At 48.4% G+C, this 24,120-nt stretch overlaps 1 protein-coding gene across 1 annotated transcript; it reads left to right on the plus strand.

The window, feature by feature from the left end:
* Positions 1-940: 940 nt before the first annotated feature.
* Positions 941-17,344, plus strand: kmt5c (lysine methyltransferase 5C). The gene is made up of 9 exons (XM_012871969.3): positions 941-1,274; positions 1,668-1,800; positions 3,709-3,874; positions 5,295-5,404; positions 5,519-5,682; positions 7,261-7,280; positions 7,443-7,579; positions 7,663-7,835; positions 12,582-17,344. The coding sequence occupies exons 2-9, from the start codon at positions 1,688-1,690 to the stop codon at positions 17,342-17,344; spliced, it is 5,646 nt and encodes a 1,881-aa protein (XP_012727423.2). The 5' UTR covers positions 941-1,274; positions 1,668-1,687.
* Positions 17,345-24,120: the final 6,776 nt, after the last annotated feature.

The raw sequence follows: 24,120 nt of genomic DNA on the forward strand, positions 1-24,120 counted from the left end.
CAAATGTGTGCAAGGACATTCATTAAGTAGTTACATATAGCAATATCAGCTTTATTCACATATAGGCTACCAAATGAATCCAAATGGTCCAAATTGGGTCGTTTACATGTCCTCTCATGTCCCTAAATGGGAGTCAAATGTCTGCCCACTGCAACTGCAGACTCCAAAATGAGATCAAGTGATGTGAAATTAGAGCAATGCAACATTAATCTCATATTTTTCATTGCAGTTATGGTAATAAAGCCAAGAACTGACCATTAAAACTTGGTTGAAAGCCCATCTTTCAATGATCTGTGGTGATCTGGACTGCTGTGTGTGTTTGGGTTGAGAGAGAATCAGAGGAAAGGTCAGGAAAAAAGAGCAAAACTGTATGAGACTGAAACGATATAAACTCAAATCCCTTTTAAAAACCGGCTTTAGTTTGTGTTTTCACTCTGACATTTGAATCAGTTCCATCCCGACTAAGGTTGACTGATGTTATGGATGTGTTTGGACATAAACACTGAAAAAAACAAACACTACGAGCGGCTGGATTTGAATGTTTTGTTTGCAGACACAATTTCAAACTCGTGTTTTATAATTTAAAGTCAACAGAACATAATAATGCTCCAGTCCTAAACTAGTAGTATTCGTTGTTTTCGAGGGAACATTCTACAATTTGATTCCTGCAGTAGAAACATGGGGGATAGTAAAACAGCAAAAAGAAAGAAGCGCAAAGGGAGCCGGATGATTCGGTTCTTTGCAAAGAACGAAGCCAGATGAGTTGTATCTCAGTAAACATACGGAATTCCCGTCACTACATCTCGCTCGTTCCAGAAGCGGTCCCACTACCGCCGAGCATGGGCGGGAACGCCTGCTGACGATTCGACCAATGAGAAGGCCCGAAACGTTCTGCCCTGCGTAAACCCTGTGGACCTCAGCCAATAGGGAAAGCCTGTGGGCGTGGCCATCAGTAGTTCGGTTGCGCTGGAGGTTTCTCATCAACTTTTAGGCGATCTTTTCAAAAGCTAATTTGCAACGCGTTTTAAAACAAGCCGTCCCGTCACACTGGCATGTGTGGCGCGTGTACTTTTGGGAATTCACGCCGGGATTTATTCCACTATCGCCGCGCGGCCAGCTAGTACGCGGAGCGGCGAGCGGACTCCATTTTCGTTTGCAGCTGATCGGCGGAAAGCTAGCCACTTTATGTTGCTAGGCTAACTTTCTCTCCCAGGCCGTTACTTGCCTGCCCGACGCTACTTTCGCTGACCTCAGCAGGAAAAAAAGGCTCCCAGGTGTGTATGTGACTCCGCGTCTCTAAGCGGGGGAGGCCGTTTTAAACGTGGAGCCACGTTACGGGGGGTGTTTGTCGGCTGTGTGATGCGGTGATGTGCCGTTAGCTCGCAGGCCGCCGAGCGCACAGCCTCCTCCCTCCTCCGGCCAGAACACGGCGAGCTCCGCGGAGCCGCCGCGGACACCAACCGGACGCTGGTGACCTTGTTTTTTATGCCGCTGCTGCGCGCAGCGAACGTTCACGTCAAGCAAGGCGGACGTGAGGCTCGGTGTGCCGCCGCGTTTTGGCGCATGATCCACGCAGCGTGGTGTTCCGTGCAGAGACGCGCCGGGAGAACCATCCTGGCTGTGTTTGTTCTCTTGTTGTTGTCTTACTGCGAGTCGTGTGATTGCAGCATGCTGATGGTGGGAGGCGATGGACGGCTGCACTAGAATGAGTGTGAAGGAGTTGTGTGAGACGGATGACCTGGCCACCAGCTTGGTGCTGGACCCTCTGCTGGGCTTCAGCACCCATAAGATGAACATCAGGTAATCCGAGCCGCCTCTGCTTTGCTCTGCACGCTTAAAACCTGCATGGGGGGGGGGGGGGGGGGGGGTTCACATGACACCCACATCATGTGTGTGTTGCTTTAATAATGAAGGGAGCTACACCTGGAATCATGGAGGAATGCAGGGCTTCCCAAAGTGTGTGTTTGTGTGTGGGGGGGTCACGTGAGATTTAGTATGTCCTTATTAGTGTGACTGAAGAGTTCTTACAAAAATGTGAGTTTATTCTTATAATTTTCAACATTACTATCATAAAAAAGTCCCACTTGTCAAAATGGGGACCCCCCCCCCCCCCCCAGTCTCCTGTGCTGTAATTATGGGGGTTGCAGGTTGAAGGGTTTGAGGACCCCTAGTGTAATTTATGTGGCTTTATGTCTGTTAAAAGTTGTGAACTAAAATCACTTAAATGTAAGTAAACAATATGCTCTTGATATTTCACTTAAACATCAACTGTGATGAATACCCTGCCTTCTAGCAAGAATAAATTCAAGTTAATTAACTTCTAATTAGGGATGCACCGTCATGAAAGTTTGGGCCGATATTAATATTGTTTTTACGTCTGATAACCGATATTTATCGCTGTGTGTGTGTGTGTGTGTGTATATATATATATATATATATATATATATATATATATATATATACATACGTACGTACGTACGTACGTTCTGGGATGATCAAATTCTGCTAAATTTCGTACCGACTGAAAACTAGGGCAACAGATATTTCTAATGTGGGTTATAGTCTAGACTTACACGCTGCTTTTCATATGTCTTCTTTCCACACACTGCTGATGTTGCATCTCTGCTTCATTTAAAAAACAAAAAAAAACAATCCTGGCTTTAATGCATCACTGTCACAGGCCAAAATCCCTAGATGGAAATAAACTTTGGTTTTACACATCGGACCGATACGAATATGTTAAAGAATGACTAATATTGGCCGATACAGATGTTAATGTCGATTATATCGTGCCTCCCTGCTTCTAAAAGTCCTTTATGAAGCCAGAAAGTTTAAACTGGCTGCTGTGTAGCATTTTAATTTAGCTGTCTGATCGCGGTTGTCGGTAATATTACTGCGTTGTTAAAACATGCAAACATATTATGAGGTGGTGCCTGTTGCATTATTCTGTTTTCTATGACACAAATGTTACAAACGTAGTATTAATATGCTATAATAATAATAGTAATAGCTGTATACCTGCACAGATTGTCAGCTTATTTCAGAGGGAACCAGACTTTGACTCATTTTATCTGTAATAGTTGCATAACTTCTGCATGTGATCAGTTCCTCCTCCTCACATATTGACTCTAACCATCACAGACTGCCTGTTAGGATCTAATGTAACACAGTGTTGGCCGTAGTGGACAGTCGGTTAGAAAGATGGCCGCTGGTGTTCTGGAGAGGCTGCAGGGTTGCTGGTTCGTCTCCCACAGACTGCCCCTGGCTCCCTGAGCAAGCCCCCCAGCCCCCAGAATGCTCTCTGGCTCCCCCTGGTCCTTAAGGGAGGGGTTAAATGTAGAGGACACATGTCAGTGGTACGTAGGTTGCAATGACGATAAAGATGATTATTAATCTGGTTCCAAGTTAAAGCGACAAACCAGACCGCCGCTGGAAGAGGCGGAGAAAGAGTTGGTGGTGCCTCCTTTCACATGATGGTTAAAAAGACCAGAATGCAGCTACATTGTAAAATAGTTGTTTGATAGGAGAAATATCGCCGCCTGGAGCTTTTTACCCGCTGAGCTTTAATCGTGACATCTGGCTGTTTCTTTCACACCGTCACCAGGGCTTCACTTACATTTTCCTGTGATTTGTAGCAAACGTTAAGGATCTAAACCATTGCAGCCGTTTCTGTTTGTGTTCACTGGTTGTGATTTGTCTGCGTTTCAGTCCGGCACCAGAGATCAGACGCTGGGGCGTGCTCAAAGAGAAGCTGCTGCGCTTCCAGCGAACGCACGACTTCAACGCCACGTTCGAGGCTCTGACTGTGGGCGAGCTGGCCGGGGACTACTTCAACGCTCTGGGGAGCCACCGGCAGGAGCTGCTGAGACAACATGTAGGCACCGCCGTCCTGCCGCAAATCTACACAATCTGACACCCAGGGAACAGGAGGAGGATTTCTCTCCTCTGAGTCTGTTATCTTCATGAAAACGGTCTAAAATCAGGCTTATCATTTAAATTTAAATGATGTATTTTATATTTGTTTTGCCTCATAAACTCACTGATGCTTTGGGTTTATGAGCCACTAATGGAAAACCCTACAGATAAGTGTTTTATTTTTATTAAGTGGCTGTTTCACAGCTGATTATATCAGGGGGTGAACCTGGATCTGTGGTTTACATGACAAACCACCAAGACACTAAAACTGCATGTTTTCCACATTCTGCAGACAAATTAAATGCAATGATTCAGTGTTAGGTCCAGATTTGTTCAGTTAGCTCTAAATATTGGAGATACCAGAATCGGCTTAGTTTGCCAGGAACCTGACTGGATTGTTCAACCATGCATTTACTTAAAGAATTACGCAGTAAAAACCAAACACTATAAACAAGCGGACGCATTGAGACAGTAATGCAGTGGTGCAAATGATGCAGGAGTAAAAATAATGGATTTATAACACTGATGAATCCCATTTATCTCCAGCGTTGTGTTGTTTCTCGATTCTATGAACCCGCGGCCTGTAAACACGTTTTAGGAGAACATCAGGAACTCTAATCTGCTGGAATAAAATCCCATTTGCATTCTTGATAAATGTGGACATGTGTGCAGCGTTGCCTCTGTGTGTAAGCGGATCTCCATGCAGACGTTAATGGCGTTCGCTCACGCACCCACCCGTCTATATTCAGCGTGTTTTCCTCTCACATGTGGGGCTTTGTTCACACGGTCAGAGCCACAAACATCTCGCAGTGAAGCGCCGGTCTGCCTCTGCTGTCATGGGCTGCGTGTGGTTTCTCTGTAGCAGGCGAGGCGAGGAGTGCGGCCGTCATGGCGACCCGCTCACAATAACGGGCCTAAAAACGGCCCCAGCAGCAGGTTGGCTGTTCAATCAAAGCGTCTAGAGACGAGGTGTGACATGAAGTTTATCTGCAGAAATGATGGACGGACTTTGATACAAAGCCAGGCTCACAGGGTTTGGCTACATCGGTATAAACTGGAAATAGAAACTGATAAGATGTGGGTTAACTGGTGAAGAGGCCACGCTCTCGCCTAAAGGCAATTTAGCCACAAGATAATCATCTAATGTGTGTCGGGGCGCGGTGAGAAGACGTGCGTCTGCCTGTGTGGATCAGATGTTCAGGGCCTTAGCAGGACTCTGCAGCAGCTGCTTAGACGCTGAGCATGGATACAGCTGTGAGGTAACGGAGAACATGAAGGCATCGCGTGTTTAGAAGCTGATTCATTTATACCGAGTTCCTCATGCAGCTTTCTCCATATCTGCTGGTTTTAATGCGCTAACTGGTCATCTGTGTCTGCAGGTCTACCGCTACCTCAGTGCCTTCCTGCTGGACAGTGGGATCAAGATCGAGTCGTGTGACAGATACTCGTCAGAGACCAACGGAGCAAAGATAACGGCCACCAGGCACTGGTGAGGAGTCTTCCTGCTAGCTGCCGCCGCCGCAGCGCTGCCGCCGCCGCGCTGCCGCCGCCGCGTCCGGCCGCCGCAGCGCCACGTCTCACCGCAGCTCTGTGTGTTCTGCAGGTTTGTTGGCGAGCGCGTGGAGGTCCTCCTGGGCTGCATCGCGGAGCTGAGCCCCGCTGACAGCGCCGTGCTGCGGGCGGGGGTCAACGACTTCAGCGTCATGTACTCCACACGCAAACGCTGCGCTCAGCTGTGGCTCGGACCCGCAGCCTTCATCAACCACGGTGAGCCGGGCTTCACCCTGCAGCTACTGGAAATCTATATTTTGATGCTTTATTACATTTTGCTTCTGCTTCCACATCGAGGAAACGGTCGTTTCTGTGTGCCTTCTGATGCTATGAGAGGTTTTACCAACATTTTTTTTTAGTTATTCTCTGTTTTGACGTCTTCTGATCAGCTCTGGTGCAGAAAGTTCAGACGCTTGAAGGTTTTACGGCGCTTTAATTGAAACAAAATGAAGCCACAATTAATCCTGCTGCTGCTTGAGAAAATAAAACTGATTATTGCGTGTAAAATTGTCGCCTAAAGTCACATTTTAAATCTGACACACAGACTAAAGATAAAATACGTCGTTCTGACACTCAATGAGCTGATTTTAGCTGGTTAGTCGGGTTCGGTGTTCCAGTAGAGCCTGCAGCCTCGTAGCTCGCTAACTAGCTTTAAAAATGGCCAGTTGAGACTTAAAAGTCTTATTTTGGCATTTTGTGGAATTTATTGTGACAACAGTTTTGTCTGTTGGACCTTAAATCTGTTGGAGGCTAAAAATCAAACTTAAGACTAATATTGACTGGACTAAAACCTTTTAGCTGATCAGTGCAGGTTTGCTGCTGATCTGATGGAGGGAGGAGGACGGCTTCTAGCAGCCGAGCAGACGTCGTTAATTTCTCGTCACGATGGCTTGTTTTTCCCACGGTTACTACAAACGCCGCGCTCCCTATCCATCTGACGGCCACAGACACTTCCAGGTGGACGAATCGTCCTCTGGCCCATAACTGTAAGATTTTCCACCCTTATGCGTCAGAGCATCAGACCCGACCCACCTGACCAAGAACAGGCGAGGGCTGCGTCCAGTTTACTGCGTCTAACAAACGGTTAATTAACAGGCCGGTTAATTTAAACAAGGTGCTACAATCCGTGCATTAAGCCTGTGCAATAGTCCTGTATAAACTGTATAATAACATATGTGCAATAACATATTTATACATAGGAGTGTACAAAATTGTATATTGTATATAGCTGTATAACTGTATCTAACTGATTCTACTTACCTACTTTGACACCTTCTTCTGACTTTTGACTATTGAGCCGATGGGACAAGTGAATTTCTCCACTGTGAGATCAATAAAGCTTATCTTATCTTAACCAGCTGGTTAATTAAACAGCCGGTTAATCGGAGCGTTGCTAACCGTTTCTTCAGAAATTCTCCGCCCCCGGTCCGTTGGAGCCTGCAGGTAGCCAAAGATCCCACAGTGTGAACGTGACCCTGAACGCATCCTGAGGCAGATGTGTGGCCTTGGCTGTGCGCTGTCATGTTGTTGGAAACGGATCGTTGCTCTGACCTTTTTAAACGCTCCACAGAAGGTCCACCGCCGCGTCCTCCTGCCGTCTGCAGCCTCCAGAACCGATGCGTCGTCAGGCCCGCCGGACCTCGTTACCTCGTTACCTCGTTTACCGCCGGCTCTTCTGATTAACTCTGAGATCTGTGTTTGTCCTTAGAACTGCTCTGTGGTTTGTTTTTGTTCCATTTCTAATCTAAACTCTGTTTCATCTCTCTCTCTCATCGTCTCTGTCCTGGACTGAAGACTGCAAACCCAACTGCAAGGTAACAAACGCTGAGCTGCTCCCTTCAGTCCCAGATTTGTGCCGTTTGTCTGTTTTCTGACACCTCTGCTGCCGTCGGGCCCTCTGGGGCCCTCTGGGGCCCTCTGGGGCCTCTGGGGCCCTCCAACCTTTGTCTAATCTCTCCTCTTCTGCACCTGCCAAGTTTCTCCCCGGTGAGAAAAACATGGCGTGTGTGGAGGTGATCCGGCCCATCTCGCCTGGGGAGGAGATCACGTGTTACTACGGCGCCAGCTTCTTCGGCGAAGGCAACGAAATGTGTGAATGCTGCACCTGCGAGAGGTGCGTCCGCTAAGCCGCCCGCCATTGTCTGTCAGCCGGCTCGCGTTTCCTTCATGAGGGCCTGTGTTGCTGCGCCTGTTTAGGAATGGAGAGGGCCACTTCAGGCACAGAGGGAAGCTGCCTGAGTGCGAGGAGACAAAGGAGGCGGTGGGCCAGAAGTACCGCCTGAGGGAGCGCTACCTTCGTCATCACAGGGAGAAAGGCCACCTGGCTGCCAGGCCCGCCGCGCCCGGCATCCACGCTGCCATCTTCTCAGGTGACCACAGGTTCCTTATCCATCAGATCCAGGCTGCCTTAAGAGTTTTACATCTAATAATCTAAAAATCCTTCCAGATTTTACCGTCCCAGCTCCTCCGTTTAGTTTAATATTACAAAACGTTAACCGGCCTGTCAGGAGGAACTAAAAGAGCCGCTTCAGGTGCTAAAATCTAGTTTTTTTGTTACTTTTCTCCTTGAAAAGCGTCTTTATGGTGAACCGTCGTGTTTTAAAGCAGTTTTGAGGTGAGAGGCGTCTGGAGGCGGAGACGCTTTGAATTTATTTACCGTCATTCACTCAACGCTGACGGTTAATCAGAAACTTAAGTTTGTTTCACTTTTATTATTCGCTGGAGGATAGAAAAACTCCATCCTTCCTTCTTCCTTCCTTCCTTTCTGTGTTCTTTCCTCTGTCCTTCCTTACTCCACCCTACCTTTCTCCATTCCTCCCTCCTCCATCCTTTTTTTCCTTTATCTCTGCTTACTTTCACCCCTTCCTCTAGCATTCATCCATCCTTCCTCTCTCCTTCCTTATCATTTATTCCTCCACCCTTTCTTCCTTCCCTTCTTCATTTATCCCTCCTCCAATGCTTCATGTATCCTAACTTCCTTCCCTCCTTTCCTTCTTCCACTCTCCCTTCATACTTCCTTCTTTCCTTCACCAAACTTGCCCATAATCAGTTATCTAAACTACACAAAAGGGAACTGAAAGTAAATAAAAATTTTCGTGAAATCAGTGTATTTGTCTTTGATTAGAGCAGCTAAATAAGACTATTTGCCAATGGAATAAGATTTTTGCACTTGAAATAGAAACAACTAATCTCCATCATCTTATTTCAAGTGCAGAATATCTAATTATCTTATTTTAGGGGTAAAAATACTCATTCCATTAGCAAATAGTTTTATTTAGCTCCTCAAATCAAGGAAAATACACTCATTTCAAGAATTTTTAAATTAGTTTTAGTTCCCTTTTTGCAGTCTATCCTCCTTTTCTCCTGCGTTCCTTCGTCTGGCCTGCCTCCTGTCCTTCGTCCATCCATCCTCATCCATCCTTTCTTCCTTCCCTCTGTGCTCCATCCTTTCTTCCTTCCCTCTGTGCTCCATCCTTCCTTCCTTCCCTCTGTGCTTCATCCTTTCTTCCTTCCCTCTGTGCTCCATCCTTTCTTCCTTCCCTCTGTGCTCCATCCTTTCTTCCTTCCCTCTGTGCTCCATCCTTTCTTCCTTCCCTCTGTGCTCCATCCTTTCTTCCTTCCCTCTGTGCTCCATCCTTTCTTCCTTCCCTCTGTGCTCCCTCCTTTCTTCCTTCCCTCTGTGCTCCCTCCTTTCTTCCTTCCCTCTGTGCTCCATCCTTCCTTCCTTCCCTCTGCTCCATCCTTTCTTCCTTCCCTCTGTGCTCCCTCCTTTCTTCCTTCCCTCTGTGCTCCATCCTTCCTTCCTTCCCTCTGCTCCCTCCTTTCTTCCTTCCCTCTGCTCCCTCCTTTCTTCCTTCCCTCTGTGCTCCCTCCTTTCTTCCTTCCCTCTGTGCTCCATCCTTTCTTCCTTCCCTCTGTGCTCCATCCTTTCTTCCTTCCCTCTGTGCTCCATCCTTCCTTCCTTCCCTCTGCTCCATCCTTCCTTCCTTCCCTCTGTGCTCCCTCCTTTCTTCCTTCCCTCTGTGCTCCCTCCTTTCTTCCTTCCCTCTGTGCTCCCTCCTTCCTTCCTTCCCTCTGTGCTCCCTCCTTCCTTCCTTCCCTCTGTGCTCCCTCCTTTCTTCCTTCCCTCTGTGCTCCCTCCTTCCTTCCTTCCCTCTGTGCTCCCTCCTTTCTTCCTTCCCTCTGTGCTCCTTCCTTCCTTCCCTCTGTGCTCCCTCCTTTCTTCCTTCCCTCTGTGCTCCCTCCTTTCTTCCTTCCCTCTGTGCTCCCTCCTTCCTTCCTTCCCTCTGTGCTCCCTCCTTTCTTCCTTCCCTCTGTGCTCCTTCCTTCCTTCCCTCTGTGCTCCCTCCTTTCTTCCTTCCCTCTGTGCTCCTTCCTTCCTTCCCTCTGTGCTCCTTCCTTCCTTCCTTCCCTCTGTGCTCCCTCCTTTCTTCCTTCCCTCTGTGCTCCATCCTGTTTTCCTCTGAGGTTCCTGCAGCTGTGCTCAGATCAGCGGGGAGTTCGTTTTCCTCGTGGACTCTGATCTTCACCTCAGCAGCTAACAACACATTTCATGCCAGGATCCAATGCAACCAGAGGGCAAAGTTCTGGAAACTTAACGTGAACAAATATTTCTCTCATAATATCCCATTTTTGTGGCTCAGTGACTAAAATTAGTCCTCGGCAGCCCAGAGACGTCTTTACTATCTGTTTGGTTTTTCACTGACTTGCTTTTAAACTCTAATAAAGGCAAACCTGTGAGCTCACTCTGATGGTCGCTAACCCTCATAGACTAATCAACAATAAATTAAAACTCTTATTAAGTGTCGCTGCACGTCTCTCTGTGTTGGAGTAGCTGTAACAAAGGCAATAAATGCAACTTGACGGGAAAATTATGTAAATAGTTTTATGTGGAAAAACCTTCAAAATAATTTTTATTCCTCCACTTTGTTTCTGTATTTATATTAAATAATGAACAGATATTATCCCCAGCAGACATATTTGACTGTGACTAACATTTCTCTGTCCATGAAACATTTTGATCAGCAGATCTCATCATTAGAGGCATTGACCACTTCATAGAGAAACTTGATTAACCAGAGACAATTAATCAAGTTCCACTGATTCAACACATTTCATAATAAATTAACTAATAAAATTAGTGCAAGAAGGTGTCATTTTATTAAAATGTGGCAGAAAAATAAAAACTTCTACATGATGACAACTATTTTGATACAAATCACAAAATGTTATGAAAAGCAGCATGAATTTTAACAACCCACCCATAACATTTCCCAGCCCAACGGGTTCAAAAGACGCACGATTGGCAACATGTTTTTTAAATGTTTGGTATTTTATGGTGAAATGCTGAAAAATTAACTTGTCTGTGGATGTTTCCTTCATACCAATCTTCCAGGTTTCCCAAACTTTCTGCCTGTGGACTCGTGTCTGCAGGTATGATGCAGAAAGCCTTTAGTTAGGACAGGGCTCTGCAACGTTTATAGTCTAAAGAGCCATTTTCCCTCCAGTCCACCTGAATTAAACTCGTTCAGAGCCACAAATGTTGCCTTTTGAAAAAAGACACGTTATAATTTGTGATAAAGATCTACCATACCAACTTTATTTATGAAGCACGTTATACACCAACAGGACCAAAGTGCTGTACACAATCATAAAATACAATGCAGTTATAAAATAGAAAGGATCGAATATAAAATGCTTATTAATATACAGACACAATAAAACAAAGTGAAACCTCTCAGATTGTGCCAAAGGAAAAAAGACCCATCTACTGTAGGAAACATGTTGTCATGGTTAAAGTAACGCCCTTTATGTCTATTTTGAGGTTTAAAAAAAGAAGATGGACGGGAGGTTGATATTTGTGGATAATGATGTAAAAAAAGTTTCCAACAGAATGGAAAAATATTGATTTTAAAATTAAATATTACTGGCACTTTTAGCATCACTCTGTTGTGAAAATGTAAAGCAATTATTCAAAAGAAACTGCCAAAACCTGCATTTATTATCATTATTACATTTAAATACTGTAGTAAAAATATAATTTGTAGCCAAAGTTATTAAGAGCCACAGTGGAAGGTCCACAGAGTTAGGAGCGCCTGCTTGTTGAAAACAGTGATTTCCATTTGACGGAGCGTGCGCGTTTAGTGGATTCAGGGTTTAAATGTTTACTGTAATTAATGCGACTCTGTCCGCATCACAGAAATTATGGGCCAGATAAATTATGCTTTATCTGTACCTTAGAGAATAGTTGGTCAGAGAGTACGGGGGGAAAAGTTTACTTAGCTGTGAAAGACCAGCTTTACACTCTGGGAAACACTGTTTTAGTTATTATTCTTTTTTGTAATAATATATTTTTGCTATTTTATTTCAACATTTTAGGCTGTTCTGTGCAAATCCATTACGTAAAATAAGATAAAAACACTTGGCAGATAGGGTAACACCTGAAGGCGTGTGCATCAGAAAGACGTTACGCTGTCGTAAACTTGAGGGAATCTTTATGAACATTTATGACTCGCTAAATTATGACACTTTTAATGCAAAGTTGACATTGTTTAAGACCTCTGAATCCTTAAAACTGCTAAATGTGTCATAGCAGGTCTAATTATAAACCTTGAAACAGTTATTTAGATGTATGTGTTAACATTAAATTACTCTGCCATATAACTTGCCATTAAATGCTGTTATACTGTCAAACGCTTTAGTAAGTCATTAATCTTTTCCTTTACCGCAAGCAAAGCTGAACTGGTAAAACTAGTTAATGTCATCAAGTGGTTAATGTTAATATAAAGTTGTCATGACAAACACATTTTAAACAATGTCAACATGGCATTAAAAGTGTCATCATTTACTGAATAACACTTTTTAACAGTCATAAACGTTCATAAAGACTCCTCCTGGTTCATGACAGACGTTTTGTCACGTTAATGACTGTAACGTCTTATGCACACACGTTAAAGTTTTACCGCAGGTTGGATTTAAGCACAATAGACAACACATGTGGCTGTGTATTAAGAAGTTATAAAGTTATTGCACCCTAGATAAAAGCCTAGTTGTAATGATATTAGTTCATGACGGCCGTGTTTAGATGCCTCATCGCTGCCTTGCTTCATTCCCAGCCATCCCCTCCAGGAACTCCTTCACCCAGCAGATGAGGAGAAACGCGCTGAAGAACCGCAAACTCAACGAAACCAAGAGGTGGAGGCGCGAGAAGCAGAGGCGATCGGCGGCGAAGCGCAGCCACACCGTCCCGCCGCCGTCCCAGGTCACGCTGAAGGAGCTGCGCGTCAGAGTGCGGCGCCACTCAGTGGACTTCCTGCTCCACTGCAAGGATCCCCAAAGCAAAGAGAGGCTGCTGCTGCTGCAGCTGGAGGAGGTGAGGCCGAGGGCTTCGACGCGAAGGAAGTCGACCGTGGAGGAGAAGCTGAAGCCCGTAACCGTGGAGGAGAAGCTGAAGCCCGTAACCGTGGAGGAGAAGCTGAAGCCCGTAACCGTGGAGTCCTCCATGCCGGTCAGTAGAAGGAGCAGACCCGCTGCACCCGGGTTAAACGGCACGCCTGTGAACGCGGCACACAGGAAGAACTGCTCCAGAGACCCGGTTCATAAAAGCCAGCCGACAAAGACGGAGTCCAGCAGCGCCGACCTGGCCAGCACCACAACAGCCGGTCCGCCCGCTCAGGGGACCAGAACCTGCGGCGCCACGAAGCCGAAAAACGCAAGGAGAGCGGCGCCCGAAGGTAAAAACAGCCGAGATGAACCCAGCAGCAGCGCCGCGGCTCAGAGTCCAGCCGCGGAGCAGCAAGCGGTCCAGGTGGAAAGCTGTCCGGCGGGTGGAGCGGAGAAGGCTGTGGACCATCCAGTGATCTCTCTGAGGCAATACGTCACCGTCGACCTCACCAGGCTGTCGGTCCCACGACCCTGTGAGGCCGAGAAACCCCAGGAAGACCAGAAAGGTGCGGTGTCCAGGAAAGGAAAGGGCCGGCCCCGCCCCAAACCTGGAGGTCTGCAGAGAAAAGAGGGTTCCAGGTCAGACGTCGGCGCCGCCAAAGGCGACCCGACCAAAGACGGAGCAGCTGTTCAGGAAGAGCACAACGCCGAGGTCTCTGAGAATCCCCCCGACAGAGTTATGGAGATAAAAACGGTGCAAATGGAGCAGCAGGCCCAGAAAAGAGACGCCCCGCTAACACCAGCTCAGAAAGCGGGGAATGCGATCAAAGCTGGATGTAAAATGGCGTCGAGGGCGGCGACTAGAGGACAGCAGAACAGCCGGTGTGCAGAAACCCTGGAGAAGAAAGAGGTTAAGGTGGCGGAGCAGAAGAGGAGTCTGAGCGATAACCACGAGGACGTGGTGATCAAACAGGCGAAGGTTCTGCTGTCGGACGTGTTGAGGAAAGACGCTTCGTGCTTAGAGGCGAGTCTGCAGGGCGCCGTGAAGGACGGCTGCAGCCGCTCAGTCAAAGGCCGCTTCATGAAAAGACGGCGGCCGCAGAAACCCAAACCGGACAAAACGCAAAGCGCCAAGGAAGCGCCGACCGAAGCGCCGCCGGGTTCGGTCAGGACGGACCCGGGCGACGAGCGCTCGGAGCCCGAAGCCAAGCGCAGCGAGCCGCCGGCCGCCTCCATCAACTCTCTACCTCACAGGTCGCCCGTTTCCGCTAAAGCGCCGCCGCCGGACGCCAACCCGCAGTCCAACATACCTCTGAAGAAACGCACGTTCCGCAGCTCCGTGGAGATCGACCCCGAGCAGAGCCTCGCCTCCGATCAGGCCCAGAAGGACGCGCCTCCGCTGCCGTCGCCTCCGGCACCGGAGCAGAACCCGCCCGCGTGTCCAGGAGACGCCAGCAAGGGCAAGAAGGACGGAAAACCCAAGGCGGCCGTGAGGCGGAGCCAGAAACCGGCGTCTGTCAAGAGGTCGCTGCGCTCCAGACCCAACGAGTCGCCACGACTCCACCTGCTGAGGAAGGTCCGCCGATGCAAGTCAGAGCAGCCGGACGAGGAGGACGCCTGCAGGGATCAGGGTGAAAGTCCCGCAGAGGACGCGCCCAGGACCCAACAGCAGGAAACCCAGACCGCCATGGACACGTCGTCCCCCGAGGAGAACAGCTCAGAGGAGACGAAGGCAGGCTTCGACTTCAAGATCCGCCTGAAGAGGAGGAGAGGGAAGGTGTGGGACGTGCAGGGCGAGAGCGTGGCGCTGAAGCCGGAGGACGACGACGAGGACGACGCGGCGGCGTGCGACCCCTTCAAAGCCATCATGGACTCCGTGTCCATCCTGAACCAAGAGATGGAGGCTCACGTTCAGGCCAGCCACAAGCCCCGCAGCCGGCTGCAGCGCGTGACGCGCAGGAGCGACGGCGCCGGAGGCAGGAGCGACGGCGCCGGAGGCAGGAGCGACGGCCGCTCGGACCAGCTTAGTCAGAATAAACCAGAGAAAAGCGAATGTTTGTTGGAAAAGGCGGAGACGAAGGAGAAGCTGGAGCCCCTGCTGAGTCAGCTGTGTGAGAAGGTGGAGAGTCTGAACGGCGCCGCTGAGACGCTCCCAGAGACCAAAGTGGAAGACCGGCTCCTGAAAAGCTGCTGCCTGTTTGAGAGCGCGTCCCAACACAAGCTGGAGGCAGAGCTGGGTCCGAACGGGCTTCCTCTGCCGGTCCTAAAGCTGCGCAGGAAGGTGGAGGACATCTGGGAGGTGGACAGCAAGAAGGGACTCGTCCCCCTGGTCCCGGCAGCCGAGGCCAACGTCAAGCAGGAAGCCGGCAGTCACGCTCTGGGCAAGCAGAGGAGAGCGTTCTGCGACGCCGCGCTTCTCAGCCAAACTCACCAGAGACTCAGCAGCAACCCGGGCCCCCCCAGACCAGAGCCGCCCCCGTTCTCCCTGTCCCTGTCCCCGCTGTCCCTGTCCTCGCCCGTAAACCACGGCAGAGCCGACGCCGAGCCGACGGCGGAGCGGTCGGAGGCGAGCGGCGCGGGCAGGAAGCAGAGGGGGAAGGTGGAGAAGCAGCAGCGGCGGGGGGGGGGCGGGCCGGTGGAGACCCTCCCCACCTGCCTGAGCCACACGCTCCAGCAGATCGACAACAGCCTCTCCAGGCTCTCTGAGGGTCTGTGTTCGTCCCAGACGCTGGAGAAGCCCACGGCGGCGGCGTGCTCCAGCGCCTCCAGCTCCGTGATCCAGACGCCGTCCCAGTCGCCGCCGTTCCCGGCCGCCGACAACATCCTGTCCGCCGAGCCCAGCTTCAGCAACTGCTGCGACGACATCCTGGACTTCCAGTGCCTGGGCTTCGAGCAGAACATGCTGCCGTCCTCGCCCTCGGACCTGTGCTCCCTGGACCCCCCCACCGACCCCTTCAGCAGCCCCCTCTCTCACAGCCCCGCCGACACCTGGACCACCGAGACCCCCTACCTGGGCCCCCCCAGTCCAGGCAACAACTTCACCAGCGAGGACCTGCAGTTCTTCCCCGGCTTGGTCTCCTCCAAAAGCGACGCGGTGCCGGAGGACTGCGGCGCCTCCAAAGACCCCCGGCCCTACCCGGCCTTTGGGTTTTCGGCCGCGGCGAACGCCGATGCTGCCAGCAAAGATCGCGCCGTGAGCAAAAACCCAGGAATGAGGTTCTCCAGGGACGACCTGAGAGCCCAGCAGCCTTTGTCTGCCGCCACCAAGCCTCGTGTCTCCGGCGGCGCCTCGTCTCAGAATCCGGCCGCTTTGAGCCAGCCGTCCCTCAAGCCCGCCGCCGGCCAATCAAAAGCCCCCGTCGGCCTCAAAGCCCAGGGCCCGTTCCATCGCATGAGCGTCCCCGGGAAGGCGCCGCCGTTTCCAGGCAACCAGCCGACCGCAGGCAGAGCGACGCCGTCTCAGACGTCCAACAGGTTCCTCGCCTCGCCGCTCTTCTCCGCCAAAACCACCAACCCTCCCGAAAGCCCCTTCAACTTCCAGGAGAAGTCCTCCACGGTCATCCACAGGGTCATGAAGTTCCAGGGGGGGGGCCAGACCCCCAACCTGTACAGCGCGCCGTGTAAGGACGCCGTGGACGCCGGCGGGTCCCGGCTCGCCGCCAAGCCAGGCGCTTTCGAGAGGATGGTGACCAACGCGTCTCAGAAAAGCAACAACCCCTTTCAGGGGTTCGGAAAGGACGTCGGCCATCTTGGTTCCTCAGGCAACCCGCCGAGGTCCAACCTCCAGTTCAGCAGAAGCGGCGGTCCCTCTGCCCTGCATCCTTTTGGCAAAAGCAAGATGGCGTCCGACAAGGCGGAGGGCGGCGACGCCACCATGGGATACAAGAGCTTCTCTGAGCTGCCCAGGACCTTCTTCTTCCCGGCCAAAGGCTCCGACTGCTACTCGTCTCCGCAGGACAAGAGCCTGAAGCTGGACAAGAGCGCCGACAAGCACCCGCCCTGCTACCCGCAGCAGGACGCCTACGACTTCAGCTACGCCTCCTCGCTCTCCCCCATCTCCCAGCACAGCAGCCCCCAGCTGGTCCACGGCACGCCTCCCGGGACGCCGGCGGCCAAGACCCAGTCCTCCTTCCCCTACGGGTACCAGGGGCCCCCCTACGTGCTCAACTTCAGCGGGGACCACTCGCTCACCCTGGGCCTGAGGGACGGCGCCGACGGCTACCCGGGCCTGGGCCCCGCCAACTACACCTACCACTGCCTGATGGAGCCCTCGGGCACCCAGGGGCGGCTGGTCCTGGAGCCCTGCGGGCCCCAGCTGTCCAACCCGTCCTCCATGGGGGGGTTCGGGGGGCTGCGGGGTCAGGACGAACACTGCGGTAAGGACATGCCGCAGCAGTGCCAGGCCGGGGAACACCAGGGCGCCTCACACTACGGAGCCATCCCCACGTCGCACCCCATGGGGGCCACCAAGCCCAAGCGGTGCGGCTGGTGGTGACGGACGGCACGGTGGACTTGGACCTGCAGTACTCGGACTAAAGCGGCCGCGTCGCTGGAAACCTTTACATGTTGGGTGATGTTTTTGTTTCTTTAAGAGACGTTTCTGTTCGTAACCTCCTGAGTTGACGGTTTGCTAACGAATTATCTGGATGTACGATTGCACAGGGTCTGATTTAACAAACTATCGTTCACTACAAGTTGCTCAGAGTACCAGATTTATCGAGCATTAAGTTTGAACCTACGGGTCAAGAACAGTTCCCGGCTAAAAGTATTCATGCCCGCGTGCAAACCTTTCACATTTTGTCACGTTAAAACTGCGAAACACGACACGCATTATGAGCTTTTTATCCGCAAAACAGAACATGAAAGAAACACTAAATGCTTGAAAACAAGTGTTTTCCCAGACTTTTAGTTGGATTTTGTTCCGTGCTTTGACTAGGCCATCCAAAGACATTTATACCTTTTTTATAGCACGTCACCCCTAAGTGATTAGATTAAATATCGGCACCTTTATAGGCATTTTAAGATCGTAGTACAGCAGGTCTTCTACTTTCTTCGTTTGTCTTATGAAAAAAAAAAAAAAACTTGGTTGAACGATGCAGTTTGAGTTTGTGGCGTTCCTCCTCCTTACCAACTACTGTCTCAAAATCCAATATGGCCGCCTGGCATATAAAGTGAATGAATAAAAAAAAAAAAAAATGAATATATTTGAACTTCTGACAATTTGTAACTCAGTAAATGGGCCAGTTTGCGGCGTCCCTCCATCAGCATGTTGCTGTAGTTTGTATGAGAAGCAGATAAATGGATCTTTGTTAGCTTGTATTGCTAATAGCAGTTAGCTGCTCAGTTAGGAAGTCACTGTTATTCACAGGTTAAGCTGCATTAGATTTTCAAGTTCTATCCAAAATAGATTTTTTTATTTAGTGATATTTATAGTAGGTTCCCCTGTTGCAGGCAGCTGGAGTACCCTGAGCTGTTAGAGAACCTGGTGTCTAAAGCATTCCTAAGTCTGTGGCAGCTGATCTGCCCCCGCTGGGAGGAAACGGGCGTCCCCACAGCATGATGCCGCCGCCACCATGCTTCAAAGAGGCAGATGTAAAATGTTTCGTCTCATCCGACCGCAGCACCCTCCTCCATGTCTGATAACGGGACCTCTTTAGATTTGGCTGCAGACTGCAGATCAGGGCGGGGCTCAATGTTCAGCCAGCTTGACTCCACTTAGAGCGCCATCTGGTGGCGGGGACCATTCAGCACATTCACAAACAGCAAAGCATCATCTACGGCCAGTTTATTTATTTTATTATTTGAATGAGTTTTTTCAGACAGACAATTCCACCAACAAGAACATTATAATAAAATCACGATCAACACATGCACATTCATCGACGTGAGCAACAACGCCACCTTACATATCTATATATGTTTTACCTAAATAGAAACAAACAAAATCCATTTAATAAACCTGCAAGTATAACCTCAGACGTGACCTTAATTAGATATTTTTTTAAATAGAGATCTCTCTCTCTTTCTAAAACAATATTTAAATTAAAGTTTTATCTATAGAAACCTCGTGTTTATGAAAGTAACCAGAGATCTCATGTATATGTCAGGAGAGAACTGGACCCAAATGAACAATAAACTTTTTATTATTTTTATGTTCTTGTAATTTTGTCGCTAACTTTTTTTTTTTGTTGGTGGAATTGTCTGTCTGAAAAAATTCATTCAAATAAAAAAAAAAAACCCAAAAAAACTGGCTGTAGGTGATGCGTTGCTGTTTGTGAATGTGCTGAATGGTCTCCACCACCAGATGGCGCCCTAAATGGCGTCCAGCGGGGCTCAACGTGGGCGGGGCTTAACGTTGAGCCCCGCCCAGATCTGCGGTCCACAGTCAGGGCTTCTTGCCACGCTGTGGTTGTCCTACCTGGGACGGACAGCTCTGGCCTTTGACTAGGCCGTTCTAGCGCAGACATGAACTGATCTGAGCCGTTAGCTTGTAGCTCTGCCTCCATGTTTAAACCTCTCAGACTCCCGGTCTGGATTTAGCTCCAACAGTCTTCCCCTTTCCCCGCAGCATGATGCTGCCACCACCAGGCTGCTGCTGCTACCTGTTTAGGGATGTCAGAGTAAATGCACGGAACAGTTTTAATATGACAAAATGTGGAAAATAAAGTCCCCGGGGTGTGAATACTTTTTGCAGGGCCCTTTACTCATTTGCAGCCCTCTGTACTGCACCATAAACCTTTGGCTCTTTAGAGCCAGAATCCACCGGAGCCGAGGCTTTGGTGCCTCGCTATGTTTTAATGTTTTGAAGCAACAGTTCAAACATGTTTTTTTTATTTGTATTAATTTGTTATACCCTCGTTAAGCTCTTGTCTCACTTTGGCGTGTAAACCCTGGAGTTTCTCCACGTGTGCATGCGTCCGCCGTGGCGGCGTCTGGTGGGGGGGCGGCGGGGGGGCGGAGCCGTCGTCCTGCAGGCTGCTGATGTTGTTGCATCAACAATGTGACAATCCTATCTCTCTCTCACGCCCAGCTTCCTGCTTCCCTCAGAAGGAACCCTTTCTAGTGTAACTATGTCTATAGTTTGGTTGATGAAGCTACTCGGACGTTTTCCCTGTCGGGTTTGGTTTTGTTTTTTGGAGGTTGTGAACATTTCCTCACTTTTGTCACGACGTACTGTAAGTTAAATCGGCCGGGGGCGGGCACAGCCTCCCATCGCTAACATTTACTGTCTTGTTATGAAAAAAAAAAAAGGCCAATTATTTATTTTAATATCCTCACTCTTGGAAAGGTGCTTTGATGTAATTTATATTTCACGTTGATTGTTCAGACTATTAAATGTGTTTTTTCTAATATTATTATTGTTATTTAATGGGACGCGATGATATTTACATGCCGTATTTAATTTTAAAGACTCTGACGTCCGGGTTTTTTTAACCGTTGCAGATGAAACTAGCTCGTCTTTTTCTAATTGGCTGTTAGTTCTACTGGGAGTCTGTTGTAGAAATGTACAAATGTAGCCCATATCATTAAAGATGATTCTTTTTTGTACATTTGTCTTTCCTTTTTTATAAAAAAAACATAAACATTTAAAGGATGCAGACATGCTTTTCAAATATTAGGATGAAATGTGATGTTTTGCAGTGTTTTAATACTGTGTGAAAGCTTTAAATCATTCTGGATTTGTTTAGATTTTGATCCCCAGCTGACAGGATTTTACTTATAATCAGTTAAATCGTTCTTGATAAGCTTCCCTAAATTTTTCTTTTGACTATTTTTCTTATTTTCTACGTTTGTTTACCTTTTAGTGACAGAAGACGGTAATTGACTCGATTTATCAGCAGGACTGTCAGTCTTGCATCACTTTTGTAGACTTGAACTGTTTTTAGTAGTAAAACATGTTTATTAGATGCTTGAGATCTGAGGTTCAGGTGAAGGGACGTCTCCTGCCACCAGTGCAGAGCTTGTCTAACATCGGCAGCACAGAGACGACTTGGAAAACGCCCCTAACAGCATCAATGTAGGTAATAACCACTTATATGAGTAATGTCTTATGCACACTTGGTGCATATCTTCCTTTTATGGACTTTTTTTGTGAGGTAAAAATTTTATTTCAATCCTTTTTCATGCGGCCATCATATCAAAATGGTCTCAGGTGAAAGAAACGGGTGCTAAGAATGCTGCGGCTGAATAAACGCTTCATTAAGATCATTAAGAGCTTCGTTTTTAGAGGTTTGTCTGCAGCAGGGAAGGGTTGAGGAAACCAAGACCGCCCTGGCAGAGTCACAGGTAAAAAGAAATAACAACCGTTTCAACATCAGACTGGATACAAACGCCACCATGTCTCATTTTTATAGACGTGTTTTAAACCAGAAACACATGAATTCAGCTTTCCGTTCAGCGCTGCACAGTTTAACAGACTTTTTCTAAAGCTTACTAAAGCAGCGAATAAGGAAACAAACTCTGTTAAGCACAGAGGATGGTTCCACCTGGGAGGCAAATAAACTCCAACTTTACAGGTTTTTACACGATGAACCAACAGTAATTCTTAATTATGAACGTGTTGATTTTAATAGGTTTACAAATGTATAGCTGGAATGTGGTGCAAGCTTTTGTGAGCTCATCCTTTCTTGCAAAAACAACCTGAGTCCTGCAGGAAGATGCACCACCACCCCAGGCTCAAGTCTTTTGCAGCCTAACATGTTTTCCTCCAGGACTGTGGTCACACTGCCTCTCTGGGTCCCCTAAGCAGGACCCTCGGCCCCAGAATGCTGCCTGGGCCCCACCCGGTGGAGGCCCTCTGCTCCCTGAGGTGAGGGATAAACTCAGGGGACACATTTGACCAGAATGCATGTTGCAGCGACGAATAAAGATTCATATTATCCATTTTAAACTGCTTGGCTGTCCCAGCCCACAGCATGATGCTGCCACCACTGTGTTTTCCTTTGAGGACCAGAGGATGTTCTTCTGCAGGTTTGCTGTGTCTCCTGCATGACGAGCTAAAAGCCGCACCTGTTGGTGGATTTCCTTCTCATTCACAGCAGCGATGGATCTCTGGCTCCTGCTGAGCCGGTTCTCTGATCACAGCTCTCCTCCATGGTCAGGGTAGCTGGAAGTCCTGGTAGGTCTGCAGCCGCTCCATCATCTCCCCCTGACCTCTGTGAGATGTCCAAAGCTGCAAATGTTTTATGACCTAAACTCTCCACAATCTTCCCCCTCACTGCTGCAGATAAGCAGACATTAAACTGAAGTGCTCCCTAGGTTTGTGATTTATCGTGATTAAAGCGTTCAGTAATGGATGATGATACTAAGTCCTTCAATTTTAAGCTGCAATCCAGTGTTATCTGAGAGTTTGTTCCTTTCCCCTCTAAAATATTGATCTGCTTCATTTGAGAGCTCCAGACAAGTCTTCTTCCTCTGCTCTCGTTCTGCTCCTTTCATCCTGAAAGCGGCGTTTCTCTCCTCAATCCTCTCCTTTTGCAGCATGTGACCCATTTCTGCCACTTCTCTCTTCTTTCCAGCTCTCAGCCAGCAGCTGTTTCTGCTCAGTGGAACACATTTCCCCATAATGACGGCAGTAAAGAGACTGAGAGGGAGATGATGCGTCTACAGTGGTGGGGGATAGCAGATCTTTACAGTTAAACGGGAAATGCTGATATCAGGAAGCAGCAAAGAGGCTTTTCTGCTCCTGTGTTCACCATAAAAGCAGAAAAGAGAAATTTGTGGAAAGGGACGGAAATTAGGTCAAAGTATGGTTCGTTTTGAAGAAAATACGTTTTAATTTGTCTTTTTAAGAAGCTGAAAAGCAGCAATTTCACTCTGAAATTGAATTGGTGTGTAAATGTAAAGTGATTTTCTATTTTCCCTGCAGATTTTGTAAAGCAACTCAAAGTAACGCAGCCAAAAAGCTGCTACTAAATGTTTTAGCTTTAACCCTCAGGCAGTCATGGCACCGATGCATTCGTCTAAATACGGCCTCGTTGTTTTCAGGGTGTTGTGCTTCATGCAAAGTCAGTTTGAAATGTTTGATAAAAGCTTCCTTCCTTTCATTAAAGCGAGCATTTCTGCTCTCCATTACACCAATCTAATTATGTCCAGAATCCAAAAAGGATTTAAGAAAGATTTCAGTTTTCTTTTTAGGGGTTCAGAACAAAGAAACTCTTTTACAAGGGAAAAATAATTTCTAAAGACTCTCTGAATCTCTCTATATTTATGAAACATGAAGAAAAATGCAAGTTAATGAATAAAAAGGTGATCTTTTGTAGCCAAATGACAAGATAGAAAAAAAAATCTGCTATTTTGCTGTAACAGTGAAATGCAGATACTGCACAAAAGCAGGAGGGTAAAATCAAATGATTGTTTCTTATGTTTCTATATTTTGAAAATAATTTGTTGCTTATAATTTTTTGGGCAGACCGTTTTTCTAATGTGACATTGGGTTTCTGCTGGCCTGCTGTCAGACGCTCTGATTATAACCCACAGCTTGTCCAGGTGAGCCAACTCCCTACAAATAACCTACCAACCTGCTGCTCATCAGCAGGCGCACCAAACCGGCTCCAAATGGAACCGTTCCTTCTGCATGGCTGACTAAGAAGTCGGCTCACCTGGAACAGGTGAACCTCCGCCCCGCTCTAAAGTCCTTCGTTTCCCCTTTTCTTCCAGGATTTCTCTCCTTTCCTCTTAACAGCCCAGTAGGCGTCCCACAGCATGATGCTGCCAGCATCGTGTGTCTAAGCACCTTCTTCCACGGGTTCACAGGTCCCATAAACTCCAAGACGCCTCCTCCTGAGTCACGTTGCCACCGGTGCAGAGCTTGCTCAAACCTGGCAGCCAGTGGGTGTACATTCATGTTTGCCTTGTGGCATTAAGAAGCAGCGGATGGACGGATATTATCGGGCGTGGTGCCGCAGCGTGTCACATATAGATGGAGCAAAGATCAGAACTTCTCCCCAGATGTTAACCTGTGGTCAGCTGATTCACTCCAAACACGAGAGGAAGACCAGGATGGGCCTAGATTTACTGCTGAGGTTCGTATCCAGCATGACCAAAAGCATGAGTTATGCAGAAGTGAGTACTTTTTGCATAAATTACACGTATTTGCTAAAATAAAAAGGTTATGAAATGAAATTTGTTTCACTGCCAAACCTCTTGGCCATGACTGCAGCTTTGAGCTTCATCTCCTCTGTTTGTTGCACAGTAAAGCCTTCCATGGATGCATGCATGTCCACGTGACTGCATGTTCTCGCAGCTCTGCACTCAGCGAGGGGGGGGGGA

Source organism: Fundulus heteroclitus, chromosome 16, assembly GCF_011125445.2.
Source record: "Fundulus heteroclitus isolate FHET01 chromosome 16, MU-UCD_Fhet_4.1, whole genome shotgun sequence".
Classification (NCBI taxonomy): Eukaryota; Metazoa; Chordata; class Actinopteri; order Cyprinodontiformes; family Fundulidae; genus Fundulus; species Fundulus heteroclitus.